Raw genomic sequence first — 17269 nt, 5'->3', positions numbered from 1 at the left:
AGTATTAATCGCCAGAGAACATCGTCACACTTCTAGTGTTTACAAAGGTTTCGCGGAGTAACATATCCCAAACATTGCAAGTTGTCCCGAATGATGTAATATCCCAGCATTCTGATTGGTTTACAACTTACTCAATGGACTCAACATACCTTACTCGCCAGCCGGTGTAGTCGGGCGCACACATGGTTTGGGATGTTACTCCGCGAAATATAGTTTCGTAATTGGAAGGCCTACTACCAGTCAGTTCGATGTTGTTTTGTTGTTACGTTTTTGGTTGTTGTTGTCAAAACAAGAAACATTCCTTGTAAAATTATATATTTTTTATATATCTTATGAATTAAATTAACCAATTAATTCAATTGTTGCACTTTATTAATTCCACGTTTAAAATCTAATCTTTAAATATTCATTTATATACAATTCAATTTTTATATTATTTCAAAACACGATTAAACAATCATTTTGCTTACTTTCTGCTGATACTTTGTTAAGAACAAAATAAATTGTTTGATAGAGGCCCATTACAGTACTAGTTGCCTATGAAATAACTCTGCTTACCGTCTACTACATTCAGTGAGAAACGTTCCCAATTCCAGGCTCCTCCTGGTAGACACAGACACCGAGGTTGCCAGACACAAAGTCATTTGACTCTTTGTACGCCGCCGATACGAACAAAAGTAGGTCAGAAGCACACTGGCTTGTTCAGTTAATAAATGGTAGTAAAGGAGTTGCTTTCTATATTATTTCATTTAATTAGGTTTCAAAATTTGCTGAGAGACCTAGATGTTACTCATTGAGATACATGTTGTTAAACTATAGCTGCTCCGTGAAGTCTGGCTGAGGTTATCATCAAAGAGTATTTTATACCCATTGTTATCATCAGCCATGTGATTGAAGAAGCATAATCTTATTTCATAATGTATGAGGTTTAGGTAATTCGTTTGGTTTTCAATAAAAGATGTCTGCCTTAATACCGGTAGTACTTTGAATATAATCATCCAGATGATGCCTAATTGTATTTATTTACGATCTATTTAGAGTTAAATTTTGATTATTGCTTGATCTGGGCCGTTTACATCGTATTGAGTCAATACTGTCATGCTGATTGGTTGATACAGTACATGTAAAATGAATGATAACATGTTTTGCGTACTGCCTGACTGAAAATAATGGGCTGTACAAGTTGTAAATAATTGGGATTTGGAGGGAAACCACCTTCCTGCCACTTACAAAATCTACTCGCGCTATCAAATGACCTTGTTGCACTGAACGCGACAAAGTTGAATTCTTTGTCGCACCTTAAAAAATCAGGTCGCAAATGCGACCAAATAACCCTTAATTTCAAGCCCCGGATGTCATCGTCCATACGAGGCGTACGTAAAACTGAAGATTCGTATAACTGAGGCACGTAAAAACAAGGTTCTACTGTGTGTATCATTGGAGTTTGAAAACTTACTCTTTTTAAAAAGCAATTCAATGATATAAAATTTATTAGGACTTTCTCATGTTTTGTCACGAACAGAGCTATAACTGGTACTGGTATAGGCATTTTTAATGCGCCTCTTTCTTGAGGTTATAAAGTGCACATTTTTTTCCTGGTCATTTGGTCCACATGCTTTAAGTGTTGCTACTGGTAATCAGTGCAGGAGCAGGCAACCCCACCAATTACCCATTTTATACTCCTGGGTGGAGAAATGCAATGCAGATAAAGTGCCTTCTCAAGGACACAAGCGAAACGCACTGTGAGGGATTGAAACCCCAACCTTGAGGTTTGGAAACCAAACCGTTTCCGCTGCGCCAAACCACTTCCAACACTTCTTTAACAAAGAAAAACTGACAAAATCTAAATATCTACCTACTTAAGAAACTTACACACCTGCCCACACAAATTGATCCATCAATCCATTCTTCCTTTCACCTATCCACCCTTACTTCCAATTATCCATTCATTTATTCATTCATCTATCCATCCTATAATACCATCCACCAACCCATTCACCCATATCTATCCTTTTCTCCATCCATCTATCTATCTGTGTCGTTCGTCCATCCATTAATCAAGTTCATTTACCTTCACTGTCAATAGGTTTAACAACTACTGGATCAATGGTAGGGGTCTGGACAACGACACCAGATTTCTCATTGTCAATACTTGTTTTTGTGGTCACATGACTGCAATGATACTTCGATGATGGTGGAGGCATGACTATACCCTTAATACCTATAAAGACAAACAATAATTCATACAGCATTCAGAATTTAATAAGTTAATATAGGTTAATCTAGAACCAACACACCGTAACTTTTATCTAATTGAAAGCAGATGCTGCAGCTTTTGTGATTCTGTTGCACAACCCAAGAGTATATTTGAGTACCTGGTGGGAATGTGAACGTACTTTGTTGAATGTACTTTGTCTGTGCTGAACAGGCAAGACAGGAAATCCTCCTCACGGAACGGAGTACATATTTGCGTATTGTGTGTGAATATCATTACTTCTAATCACCACAGCTATAATATGAAGTGAAGTGCTTAAGAGACGTATGATGTTGAAAGTGCTACATGAAGTTTGAAGTTAAACCAGCTTATTCTCATAGTTTTATTGGTAGACAATTTGTATCAGAAAGCTTGGATTTGCCTCTCAATACAAATAGAGTTTTCTCCCCAATTCGAGACCACATTTGAGACCTGAAAATTTGGGGTGTTCTTGGGGTTGGTCTCCAATTAGAGTGTTAGCTTAAAAGATTGAAGATTAATTGAAAAAGTGGTCGCAAATTAGAGGGGTCGTGGAAATAGAGGGGTCTCGGATTGGAGGGAGTGCTGTAGTTCATTATTCTTCTAAAAATTCTGCTGTATGTCCTTAAGCAGACAAATACAGAAAGGCAGTCAGAAGATCCAGTGTCCCTTAAAAGTAAAAGTTACAATCTACAGCCACCCACCACCAATAAGTCCAAATCCACAAATAGCTAGAGCATCACCGGAAGTGAAATACAACCCTGAGTACCCTCATCACTGCAGAGATGCGCTTTTAGAAAATGTTGTTGAATTACGTGCACACATTTATTAAGCACTTCCTGTGAACTCCTTGACCATGAAGCGTCAAGTTTTTCAAATAATGTACTTTATTAAGAAGAGCAATTTGCCAGTTGGGAAGACTGTTTAATTACTAATCAATTAACAAGAGTACTTAGAAGAAGGATCTGAGGGATAATGTATCATACCACACATGTATCCTACAGGTTTTATGAATCTGTGTTAATTGAAACCTTCTTCCTAACTTTTTATTTAAAATTAATTCAAGGTCCATTTTGTTGATTCTTACCAAAGCACAAAATCTAAGGGATTTCAGTTTTTGGTAAAAAACAAACACTTTTTGATTTAAGTCTTGCAGTTATCAAAGGATATTTAAGAAAAAGTACAGAATAGTTATAAACTATATATCAAATTAAATTATAAAATGTGCCAATAATTTAAAGTTAAAGCCCATGTTTTTTTTCATGACATTGAATCTGAATATATACTGACAGAGGACCCTAGTATAGTGTCAGTGTGTGTCATCGATTTTGCGAATATTATAGGTGTTATTAATTATAAAAGATTTATTTATCAAAAGTATATATCTGACTGGTATATGATTTTGAAATTGCCAAAAAGGTATAAAATATGGATTGGTTCTTCAAGAGGGGGCTCCAACAACCGATGTCGAGGCAGCGTCGCTTTTACTAGTGCATATACGCAGACACTTCAGAAATAATAGTGACTGGAGATACAAATATCAAGAAAAACAGATGGTTGTTGACATATATTGAATAACTCGTACGGCTGAAACAATGTTTTGAAAAGATTCAATACCAAAATGTATCTTTCCAGAGTGTGTCAATCAAATTTTACAACTGACCAATCAGAAAATAGTTGGAAATACATGCTTGTCCCACAGACACATGTTCCACGAACGTACATGCATTTATACACAGTACTGTATGTTAACACTCTCATCTTGTAAGATGTTAGCAATAATAACCGAGGTACACGGCTTAGTGGAACTGTCCATTACGTTTATAGCATACTCACCAACTGGTTGAATAATCTCTTCTAATGACAGGTTCGTGTAATCTTGTTGTAGTTTGTGTTGGAATGGACAGTGTGGCTTCTTACATCCCCCAGGCTTGTCCTCCCAGAAACAAGCGATGGTTGATCGATCCTTCTGGTATTGGCCGAAAAATAGATTTGAAATTAATATTTTTTAATGCATCTTAAATATAATGATCTTAAAATACTTTTTAAAAAAGATAATAGTTTTGGGCTGACCCAATAAGGGGGAAGTGTGTGCAATCACAGCCCCTAAACTACAAAAAATTGATTAGGCTCCGTCCAGACTATCAATTTTTTACATGTGACATGCCTAAATATGGTCATGACATCATCACATTATGACTATATATGAGCATACAACAGTTTTTTTGTTAGTCTGGACCTGAGCTTTATTCTTTATACATCTGCCTTTTTGATTGTATTATCAAAGAAACCCACAAATTTATTGAGATATATTATATCTAGGCCATAATAAAGTTTTCCAATGCATCCTTGTAGTCTACTAACGCTACTTTCTCATATATTGTTATAATCTTAGGCCAACGATGGCATTGTTGATGTGAATATACTGCAATGCATGTTTTATTTTTGCTTAGTGATTCGGTAATGAAACATTATTAGTCATCATTATCATTAGAAAAATATGATTGCAAAAGTCTGATTGGATAACTGGAAGTATATATAAACCATGTCTTACCCTGAAAATGGTAAAACATAGACACTAAATTAATTGATAATGACGAAGTTTAAAGAGTTATCTTTATCCATATTGGTTTCTAACAGCAACATTCAGGTACACTGAAATTTCAAGCAATTCCTCCTATACTGTTTTACAAATCATTTTCCTAGACTGTAAGTGCTTGAAAAATGCATGTGTGAGATTAGAAACAGCTGTAGGCCTATTTTATTCATTTTTAACACTGAATTCAAGGAAATATGAAATTTATGGTATTAAAAAAGTTAACTTATTTGTTAAAATCGATATTCAACAATAATTACAGTATGTTGACATGCATATATTCAGCAGGAAATGTTCATAATTCTAAGCCAATTATATCCAAATCAATACAGAATCCAGTTTTCAAATTAATTTTCTACACTGCATGGTACCGGTAAGTCATTTGTTGTTTTTGAAATATTTTTCCCACAATCAAATTTTAAATGAAAATAATTTGGTGATGGAACAGAGATTCTTTGTTTTGATATATTTTGTTCATGATGGATTTTAAATATTACATTCCTCATTAGAACATCATTTGTAATTCCTGCTCATTTTTTAAAGTCTGAGAGTGCTACTTAGCTACTTATGAGCACCTTATTCTGAGAAAAATTGACTAGGTTGATTTTGACCCCTTTATATTCATTTATATAGTTTAATAATATTTCACACAAGTTCAGTATTGCTACTTTAAGAGATTAAATAATTTTACATGAGAATACAGGTCTTCTTCTAATTAAAGACTCCCTCCAATTAAATATCACTGTGGTCACAAATTAACAAATATCTTTTATCTTTATTATTTTAATTAGAGACCAAAGCTGCTACAGCCATGGAAATCCCAGTAATTAAAAGTGGTCTTTATTTGGAGGGAGACCTGTACAATATAGAAATATACATACACTCTTTTGAATTTTAGTCTTAGTCACACTAATAACCTAAAATCATTAGTTAATTTTTTATTATAATGTCTACATACCTGTAGTTTATTAACAATTATGATTAAGAATCAACAAAGAAAATTGAAAATCAGATAAATAAATGGAGTTGGACACATTGATATCATTAGTCTTCATGGGCATAAAACACAAAGTTAAAAATGATTAAATAGCATACATTGACTTCCATATGCCGGTATGCACATGCCGTCCTATAGCAACGTCCTTCTCTCCATAGGGAACAGACCGCTTCTTTGCCAAGGGCCATCTCGCAGTGCCGGAAAGGACAGGAAGAACCCTGAAACATTTGAGAAAAGGTTTTAATGCATAGAATGCAAAAAAACAATAACAATTTAGATTTATGCCAATTTTAATAAGAACTGAAGGTTTCTTTGTTTTGTCTTGATAGAATAAACCATTCCTCAAAACATCTACTTCAATAAGTGCCCCCTCAATTTCCACTCTGTTTTCATAAGTGCTCTGTTTAAATAAGCGCCCTGTTTGAATAGGAAATCGGAATAAAGCCACCCCTGTCCAAAACCACCCCTGTACAAAGCCACCCAACAATGGATTATACCATTGTAAGGTAGGGGTGGTCGACAATGGGGTGTTTGTCTTGATGCTGGTCTACAATAGGTTTCTGCTGCAGTGCTAGGAGTGTCTTTGTATCAGCTTTTGTGTATTATGAATTAGAAACTGGGTGTAGTCTACATATAGGCATAAACATCATCAGCTTCTAATGATGCAATTGAGTGGGGTTTTTTTTTAAATTTTCATATGATAATATTGATTTATGTTTTTATACATACTTTCATTAATATTGATATACTATATTAATAGACAGTATTTTATCAGGTAAAAAACAAGGTATACTTTACTTTTGTTATACTTGTATACTGTAATGCAAGACTATATTTTCTTTTTCTCACTTTTTTGATTATTTATTATTCTTAATTGTATCAGAAATAACAGCAATCAAAGTAAGGTGTTTACTATGTTAATGATTATAGTGGAACATAAATGCCTCTCAATCATAAATTTATCATTGTGGAAATTCAATTTGTCTGGCCATACATATAACATAAAGGCATTGTCATCGAAATGTCCTACTTATTCATTTTTTTTTTAGTTCAATAATTAATAGTAATTTCTCAAAAATTTTATTATAATAAAAAAATAATATTAATACTACTGAAAAAAGAAAAAGAATAAAAGTTAAAAAAAAAAAACATTTCCACTTAATTGCATAATTAAGATAAGCTATGATGTTTATGCCTGTGTAAGGGAAATTAATATTACGGTACACTGTAAAAGCAATAAAATGTTGACTGTAAAAAAAAAAAAAGAAAATACATTTCCTTCCAGAAACCACTCAATTGCATCATTAGGAGAAGCTGATGATGTTTATGCTTATGTAGACTACACTCAGTTTCTAATTCATAATACACAAAAGCTGATACAAAGACACTCCTAGCACTGCAGCAGAAACCTATTGTAGACCAGCATCAAGACAAACACCCCATTGTCCATCCCTACCTTACAATGGTATAATCCATTGTTGGGTGGCTTTGGACATTCGTTTGAATATAAGCGCCCCTCAGAAAGTGCAAAAAATATTATAAGCACCCAGGCGCTTATTCGCGCGAGTACAGTATGTGTTTCATATGCATTTGATCCAATGACCGGATGTAGTGTAATAATGTGAAGCGCTAGAGGCCTTGTTTGCATGAAACCTATGTAAGTCGAACATAATATTATTATTCCAACTAACACATAAAGAGACAGCACTTAACTTCAATTGATAAAATGAATAAATTTCCAAGTTACCTTAGTACATGTTGAGTAATAGAAGTAATAGCAATCGTTGGTGGAGGGATCCATCCTTGAGTTCCAAGTGTCAATCTGAAGATAAACAAAATTATTATTTTTTTTCTAAAATCCTAAATTCTACCATATTTTAATTGACGATCTTGAAAAAAAAAAACAATTTACAGTACAGTAGTTTGGCCACTTGGATAGTATACTGTACATATCCACACGGTGAACATTTTATCAGCTTTTTTTATTTTGTTTTGGGTTGAGTTACAGTAGGTACTACAGTATACAAACAACATTTGGACACCAAATTTTATTGTATCATATTATTATATTTATTTTATAAAGATAAATTTCATGGTCAGAGCATAAATATTATAGTTTCCCCCCAGTTCTGTGGAAGCCCGAGATTAAGCTTTGCCTACACCAGTAAAAACATTTTTTTTGGGCCATACTTTAACATTTTTTGTTTTTTTGATATCTTGTGATTATAACAACTGGCATCAAAATCCCATTCCTATTGATTTCTATTTCGCATTGAATGACATAATAATTTGGTTTTTCTCTTAACAATAAATCAGTTACAAATTTCAATTCCATATAGCATGAAAGTCGATTGAATTTTATTTTTGTCTTTAATTTTCGATCAAATCAATCCAAATTTAAATGAAAAGTTAAAATTGTGTAGAAATAGGAATCAGACTTTTAATTCCGGGTGGAGTTTGTCCAGCCAACTTGGAGTCTCTGCCCATTTCTGTTTTCACATGCGATACATTGTAAAATATCAGGGTGATCACAAGTTAGAAGGTCAATGTATTAAAAAAAATACTGTAGAATAAAAAACAATTAATTAAAAGACTTTGAAGACTTAAAACACCATCAATGTCTCTAGGCTGAATGTCAAGTGAATGGTGTGCATGTGAAAATGCATGCAGCCAACCACAGAGATAATTTTTGTAAATGAATTTTTAGAATTATTGTGAATAAAAAGTATACAGTAGCTGCGTTTTATCACTGACTTTGACAGACTTATACTGTACGCTATTTCCCACAGTTTCTTATCATTGATCTTTTGTTCTTTTATTACTGTTTATTAAGATTGCTTATTTTGGCAGACTAGTAGTATGCTTTGTACTCCATTCTTTGTTGTTGTAGGACTGACCCCATTATTTCCTGATAAGTCCACAGTGTGGACTTATATTGTGTTCTAGAATTATTGTGAAAATTGTGGGACAATTCATATGATTTTAGGGCTGACTCCATAGTACGGTATTACCCTTCTTCAGTAGGAAGCTGTGATGCCATTTAATAGCGATTTCATATTCATCAAAGTAGAGACAGGTCATTTTGTAATGTTTGTAACCTTGTTACAATTTAATTATACTGTAATCATAAAGGCACATAAAAAAAAAATGTTTTTATAATTAGTATATTTAATCATTGAATAAAAAATATATCAAAAAGCTTTTTGCATCAAAACACAGTACTCTATTGTAGATTGTAAAACAAATACAAATTCTATTAGCCATGCTACTTTAAGCCCGGCCTGGGGGAGGGGCGTGGAGGGGCGTAAGTGGGCATGGACAGGAATCTCGCATATCCCGGAAACATAGACAATTTGGGGGTTTCAAATGCTTATTTAAACGATTTTAGAGTCTACTACAAAAATGGGCAATTCCATGATTAGTTTTGTTACATTTTTCAAAACTTTACTGTTTAATACCTGAGCACCTGCTTGAAAATGAATATGAAATAACTGCCTACTGTACATTTAAAAACATCTGCTAATTATTTGCTTTAAAACCATTTGAATTCATTTATTCATTTCAAGAAGGTGAGGCTTTTACTGTACTCTCTGATACAATGCATTTTATACCTCACTGATCTTTAAAAGGTCACTGAAATCCCTGATAGTCAAAATATTGAAATTAAAGTCGTTCAAAATAACATCTGCCAAGTCCCACACATACATAATTATCATGCATGACCTGGTAATTTTTCCCCCACTTTTAAAGATGTACAAAAATTGACCTTTAACAAGAGAAAACATGATTTGCATTTTTTTCATTCTCAAGTTCTACGACACACTCCTCGCAGATGCTGTACTGCAGAATTCTGTAATTTACTGAAAATATCAATGAAAACGTATGGTCCATGAAAATCAATCAACAAAGAACTTCGGTTGATAGTTCCCTGGGGCAGCCACCTACCATGGTCTTTAGGCCTACAGTACTCTAGGGAATACGAACCCCCTCACTGTCTTTTGCTTCTGAATAGTGTACCAAGCTCTTTTTCTTGTATGCTTTTACAAACATATCCATGGCTTAACATCCCGTCAGAAGGACGATATGTGATATGAACATATTTATGCGACATCGATTCATCATACCCATACAGTATATGGGCACATCACACAAATAATAGTATGGACAATGCAATGGAGGAAAGTACTGTATTCTAAGTATGTTTACATACAATGCAGACAAATGAAACCATAGTGGTTTGTACAGTACTGCAGTTCTTCGAGTAAAAGCCAAACCCCCCCTTGAAAACAAAATTGGGTAAAAAATTTGGTTGGTGAGTGGACCAGTGGTGGCGCCAGAAATTTGCCAACAAAGGGTCCAACCTATCCGACGGAGGGGTCCAAACCAATTGGCCAACTAAGCCTACAGTAGGTCGATGACCTGGAATAACAACTCCCTTGTAGGGTTCACAGTGGGAGTTTTAATGGCTTAATATAGTCGAAAATGTGCTTTTAGACCAGAATATTAGGGAATGGCAATCAAAATAATGTTATTATTATTTTAATTAGGAAAAATGTTATTTTGTTTTTGACGACAGGGGGTCCAAGCCTGTGCTGGCGCCACCACCGGGTTGAGCTCCTACCGAGGAAATCCAAAGTACATGAAAAATACAGGGATGACCAATTAACAGGCAAATTTCCAATGCTGCATGTCAAATTCAAAAGTTTTTTTTTTAAATCTGAACTCGTTCAAAAATACACTGGGCTTTGCCGGAAAAAAACGTTGGTACAGTAAGTACTATAAATAGGGCAAAGTAAAGGTGGTTAATTTAGCATACTGCATACGGTACCTACAGTATGGTGGACTTATACCCAAAGAACTACTGTATTATACTGTAATACTTTAGTACAAAAAAGATAAAAAGATAGTGTTACCTTGATCAAAATGATGTGAGCTGCCTTCAACTTCTTAGACAATTAGTACTGCAAAATCAGAAATTACTTCAAAAGTTTGCCCTTCATTCGCTCGCCAATCAGCTTTCATAAATTTCTTCAATTTTTCTTCCGTTATAATTTTCCAAATCAATGGATTGTTCAAAACATATGTACACGTTGTAGATATTGTTGATCCCGTGCCTGCCGTCGCTTTCAAAATACAGAAACTGATTGCTTAATGGTGGAGGAAAGAGAAAACTAAATTGACCCCCCCAATGATAAGGGTAAAATAAATATGAATAAAGGCAATAGATTTGTAATGGACTGATCTGGTGGTGGAATATATAGGGGACCCATTATTTTAATTTTATTTTATTTGTTTGGCCAATACGGTTATTAAGCGAAGGGCAAACTGTAGTATATAAACTGAAAACTGCTTTAAGACTGCTCCATAAAGGTTTTGAATCCACACAAAATACCAACTTTCTCGTAAGGAATGGTCTCATGGCCTCACAATCAATTGCTCTTGCATTGCAGTAAACTTTTCAAAAAATTCAAAGTTGAGGCTGCATTCAATACATGGGGTACAACATTGGCAATATTACTGTACTGTAAGTGTTCCTTGCTACTTAATATTTGTATTGTATCCTTGTTGTTGTTCCTTGTGAAGAAAACTTTACAAACTTCACTAGTTACAGCATCCTACACAGTATTTTTGACAGTTCATCAACTGCACTCTTGTAGAGCATTCAGTCTAGAGTCCACATCATTTATACAAATTATTTCCAAATTGCTCAACACTAAACACAATTGTCCACAGATGTTTATTTGGTTGCTGATTCTTTCTTTCTTTCTTTTTTTTTTATTCAGTTTGGTTCCACACTTCTTGTTAATAGGGTCAGTTTATAAGACTATGGGCCAATGTGCTTTATTAATTTTTAGCTGGTTGCAATGATCGGGATTATCTTCTCATTGAAACAACATTTAACGTCCACCACCAGATCAAATTTTTTCCTATATAATCCTCACTATTAAATGTACTGTACGCTTTGTTTAAGTCAGTAATTATTAATTTTGTCGGTAAATTCTACCAGGTTCTGAAGGTACCAAAAACAAATATGTTAACATTATGGGATAGAAGTTCATCCATAATTAAACTAGATATATGCAAGTACAGGTAACTATTTAATAATGTCACTCGTAAATCATGTTATTCAGAAAAACAAACAAGCCTTGAAATTAAGTAACGTTGAAGGGATGACAAGTAACTATCTTCTTAGAATGGGGGACTGGATCTACTGTACAGCACATCTAATAAAATAGGTCCTAAATTTTGGAATTGTACTAAATATAGAAACTCATAAAAAATATATTGCAACACACTTTTCTAGGTTTCCCTCCTGTTAGATAATTATACAATTAGCGTTTTGGGCTCCCGGGGTCAATACAGTGGAATAATTCTGAGTTTGAGTGACGTATGCCAGGATGGAACAGCTACGAAGACAGATTTACCAAGAGTCTTCAAGATGCATGGAGACCGAATGCTATTTAATCACACTTGTGGGAATTTACTAACATATACGATTCACCACAAGAAAAAATTCAATACTGCTTTTAATACTAAAGAAACCAACCAGAATATTCAGAAGTCCACTAAAATTAATGATGTACTGTATCAAATATAAACCAATCTTCAACAACTGCAGAAAAAATGCATCAACTTGACGAAACAAAATTTACAATCAATTTGTTTTTAAAAACAATTTGACACACATAATTACAACGATAGGTGGACATGTTTGATGGTCATAGATTCTCAGAATAAATGAATTTTCCTACCATCACTTCTTAGGTAACTGATTGCTTTATAATTGAAATCATTATCATCACCTTAAAGTCGCATTTCTCACAGCAAAGCATCCTATTCTGTGTTGGCTAGCATATAAATCAACCTTCTATAATATTCCTATGTTAAAAAAGTGTAACAAAGTGCCTTTCCATAGTTTTTTCTAAAGATACTATCTGTCACTAAATCTGAAAACCTCAGAAAAAATCGATAGGTCATTTAAAATTGATCAAATAAATTCCAATGAAAGGGATTTACAGACCTCTACAAAAATAGTTTGACTACGTACCAGCCAATTTTAGAGTCTATAGGCATCCCATTGTATAATTCATACTGTACGTTCATGCAGAAAATTTCAATTTTTAATTGAAAGTTAATAATTCATCCTATTAAGAAATTTTAAAAATACAGTTAACAAACCATATCTAGACCTGGCTTTCACTTCCTAGGATTTGTATGAGAATCAATAAAAGCCACCCACATTTGTTTGGCAAAATGCATTAAATGTCTCGCGGACCCATAGTTTTTCCGACAGCTAAAGTACAATGCAAGCTCCTGTAGAATGTTCTAGATTGATCAAGACCAATGAAAAACGTACAGCACCTTGTGTAGGACGAGGCAACAACATTTTTGGCACCTTGATCTCGCCAAACACATTCATTCACAGTGTGCATTTTTATTTGGCCAATGGTGCAATAAAATATATTCAGCCTTCTGATTTTTTCAATCAAACCCTCCATCTAGTGGTATATTTTATAATCCTACCACACTGGAATCTCAGGAATTGGCCATATTCTAGAGACCAGGCGGCTGCATGCAAATTTGAATGCGTATGCTTTGAATGTGTTGTGATGACATTCAGAAATTCATGACGAACCATTCTTTTTCAACAACACTTTTAGGCCTTTTTTACTTAAAATTTTTACTCATTTAAGCAATCACCGATAAGACATAAGTGAAAGAAAAAAAAGAAAAAAAGAAACTTGAAAAAAAGTGATGCCATCTTCATGGATGGACCACTCTCACAAAATATTGTTGGAATAAATAAATAAAATAAAATAAATTTAATATTTTGAAATATTTGTTTATAATCTTCGGGAAATGTGTCCTTGTGTAAAAATTAAGCCTATTAGTAGAATTTTGCATACGCATTTCAGAAAATAAGGGCCAATTTCTGTGCAATTTTTTGCATAAAATTAGGTCTTGGCCCAATTAGTTTACTGACATATCTCTTAAGGGATAAGGGAACTTTGAGTGGATGATCGTATGCATTTACTGCGAACTATAACAAGGGCAAATTTATCCAAAACATAAAATTTATCACGTTTTAATGCCAAAATGCACTGTGTACAGGTAACCAAGGTTTTGAAAGGTTTTTGCTATTTTTAATAATTATCCCATGTTTGAATAGTCAAATTCGATCACCCTACTGTATGGCCATCAACAATCACTGTATTCACGGTTTTCAGCATGTTCAATCTAGGGTTTTGTAGCAAAAATAGGTATTTATGGTTGTAATTGTAACTGTAATTGAATTTCAACTGTGTTTTAATTGTATGTACCGTATTTGTAAAAATATATGTACTTTAAATCGATGATGATTAAATCATAAATAAGGGGGTGCTAGCTCACAAAATAAGTTATTTTTAAGCTTGATTTTTTGCTTCAAACATTTTAAATGGGTGGGGAAACTCTGGACGCCCCGCGACCACTGATCTCTACTATAATAGCTGGATTGCACATTGGCTGGTTTTAGTGAGGCCAAAGTGACGTATCATTTTAGGCAAGTTTCTTTTGGCATTTGTTTAAATTACTGTTGAAAAATAACGATTCTTGTAAAACTTTTTAATAATAAATTTGTATTTAACGTAATGATTATTATCATCTATCTACTTGATGTGACTTTTTATGCAGTTTAAGAAAGTGCAAGCAAAGTTATTTGCGTTGTTAGGGATAGACGTCATTATAACAACGCGACTTCTCTTGCACTTTTGAAAACTGCATAAACCGTCACATTTAGTTGCTAAAAAGTTTGAAAAAAATGTCTATGTTAAATTTAAATTTATTATTAAAAAGTATTGCAAGAATAGTTATTTTTAACTATAATTTAAACAAATGCCAAAAGAAACTTTTCTAAACTGGTACAGTACGTCACTTAGGCCCTCCAACATGGCGTTGGAGGCCTCACTTTTTTCTGTATTAGGATTGGCCGATGAGCAATCCAGCTATTATAGTAGAGATCAGTGCCCGCGACCCCCGGATACACTGCTGCCAAATATGTGTAAAGAATAAACAATCTACTGTATCATCAGCAGAAAAAGGCTAAAGTAAAACCCCGAATTGAAGCCCAATGGGCTTAATCTTGAAACCCCCTCTTTAGTTTGCAAAATTAACCTCTAAAAGAAGCCCATGGGCTTATTTTTAAGATAGCATAGGTTCTTTTTGAGATAGTACTGTACATGAATTTCAGATAAACAAACTAAATTGAAAACAAGCTTGGTTTATACAGTAGTTTTGGTGATTTAATGCCAGTTAAATACACTCCATGATACACATTGATACAGTGGCCTTATTTATTGTTTCATAGTACAAATTCACAAACTTTACAGCATGCATTTTGAAAAGAAGCACCCCCTCTTCACTTTGCAAAAGTAGCCTCGAAATGAAGTCCATCGCGAAAAGAAGTCCGTCTCGAAAAGAAGCCCATCCAAAGTTTACAAAAAAAGAAGCCCAGGGCTTCGAGTCCCAGGTAGACCTTCCTTACCATAAAATTTGGCCATGGTTATTGTTAATATTGTTCCAAAAGATTTGATCATGATCTGATGTACTGATTGGTGGTGGCAAGAGCTGGGAGATTTAGGCCTAGGCTAACCCTAATATCTTCCATTCATTCAGTCAATATCTAGGGCCACGCTAGTAGTAGGCCTAGTCCTACTACTACTACAGTAGGCCAACAATTGGAAGAATAATCATTTTTTCTAGCCTCTAGCTAGGAGAGTCTAGGCCTAGGCTAGGCCCAAGCTTCGAACACAAATGTCACCATCTACTAAGCTCTGTTACCTAGGCCTAGATACTATTGTAAAATAACTAAACATTGTCACTACAATACGTAATGCGTACATGTGTCTGTTGTCACGTAGGCCTGGGCACTAACCTAGCCTCTGGCCTGGTGCAAAGTGGTGGCCTCTGGCTTGGCTTAACTTAAGAAGTACAGTACAGACAGTAGGCCTAGGCCTAGGCCTACATGGTACGGTCAGTAGTAGGCTAGATAGACCTGCAGTAGACCTAGTATTAAAGCCATATTGTAAGTATATTCCTACCTTTTATATGAATTAGTGAATGTGGTATTACCACATTATGTTATAAACGATAAATTTACAAAATCACATCGATAAAAAGTAGTGATTTTTTATTATTTGAGAGGGACAAAATTTATATCATTCACAAAAATAGATTCGCTACCAGCAAGATGACGTCATACAATAATTGCCAGAAAGTTATAGATGAAGTAGCCCAATTTATTCTCACAACATTGTTTTCTGCAACGTATTAAAATTAATGAAAATTAATGAAGGAACAAATAAATGAACGAACAAATGAATGAATGAATGAATGAATTGATTGTTGAATGGATGGATGGAAGGATGGATTTATGAAATTAATTTAGTTATGAGAGATTGAATGTATGAAGGATTGAATAAAGACTAGTGAGTGATTGCGAGTGATATAACGAATTAATAAATGAATAAACGAAAGGATGAATGAATAAATGTATCAATCAATCAATCAAACAATTAACAGAACTCTTTGACATACTTGTCGTCCTTGAGCATGAAAGGAAAAGATAAATTTTATACAACCTTGAAAATTAAATCAACCGATCAATCAATCAATCAATCAATCAATCAAACAATCAATCAATCAATAGAGAAACACTTACTTGTCTTTATGTACATTCGGTTGCTCTACCACGAAGGCAATTAGATACAGTTTCGTTTAATATATAGGCCTCCTGCAATAATTGTAACTGAGAACTTTTATTGGGTGTAGAAACCAGTTACAAGCCTTATATAATATACTACTCTGAAATATATAAATACTGAGATGCAGAAAACATTTTTTTTGCTCAAGAAAAAAAATCCTTATGTTGATAAAGCTCATAAAATATTAGTATAAAGAAATTAAATATAAAATATTTAAGACATTTTGAGATATATATATATGAGACATCATTTATATTGCATACGCTACTAAATTAAGGTGATGTTAACCTATTGAAATAAAGAAGGTGTACTTATTATTCAGTGGCGTCACGCTGTGGTTGGGGTCCATGTGGTTTTCTGAGCCTGGGGCCCTTTTTTGGTCCCGCCGATCGCCATTTCCATTGTGGACTTTTAGATTTGCTCGTTTTTAATCATGTTGTGTTGTGTTACTTTTTTTAACGACGAAATACGGTAAATTTTGCCATATCAGTGGCGAACCCAGGAATTGAAATACAGGGAGGGGTCAAGGGAGCCACTTTCACTGATGCAGGGTCTACACCACCACCTCAGCCCAACCATGGTTTGGGACTGAGTAAGAAAGTGTATGATTATAGCACCTCTAGATGGCCGGAAATGACACTCACGTACAGACTTAAAATTTGAATATAATTTTCGTTTTATTTTTATTTTGATAATTTAGG

At 34.1% G+C, this 17269-nt stretch overlaps 1 protein-coding gene across 4 annotated transcripts in view; it reads right to left on the bottom strand.

Annotated features, from left to right (window-relative positions):
- The window catches only part of LOC117122407 (zinc finger CCCH domain-containing protein 11A-like), a 27110-nt gene extending 11062 nt beyond the window's left edge, over positions 1-16048 (bottom strand). Inside the window, exons 1-6 of one of the 4 annotated variants that reach the window (XM_033267960.1) lie at positions 15906-16048; positions 10740-11836; positions 7574-7648; positions 5925-6044; positions 4070-4202; positions 2072-2221 (exon numbers count right to left, since the gene is read on the bottom strand). In XM_033267960.1, coding sequence (XP_033123851.1) covers positions 2072-2221; positions 4070-4202; positions 5925-6044; positions 7574-7627 — 457 coding nt within the window. In that variant the 5' untranslated portion in view covers positions 7628-7648; positions 10740-11836; positions 15906-16048. The remainder of the gene's footprint in view (positions 1-2071; positions 2222-4069; positions 4203-5924; positions 6045-7573; positions 7649-10739; positions 11837-15905) is intronic. The other 3 variants (XM_033267962.1, XM_033267961.1, XM_033267963.1) reach the window with 3 other exon arrangements.
- Positions 16049-17269: the final 1221 nt, after the last annotated feature.

The sequence above is a fragment of the Anneissia japonica genome, unplaced genomic scaffold (genome assembly GCF_011630105.1).
Source record: "Anneissia japonica isolate Jap-2015-1 unplaced genomic scaffold, ASM1163010v1 scaffold275_len1219475_cov178, whole genome shotgun sequence".
Classification (NCBI taxonomy): Eukaryota; Metazoa; Echinodermata; class Crinoidea; order Comatulida; family Comatulidae; genus Anneissia; species Anneissia japonica.
Note: the sequence above shows the minus strand (reverse complement) of the source record. Positions and strands in the feature narration are given on the sequence as shown.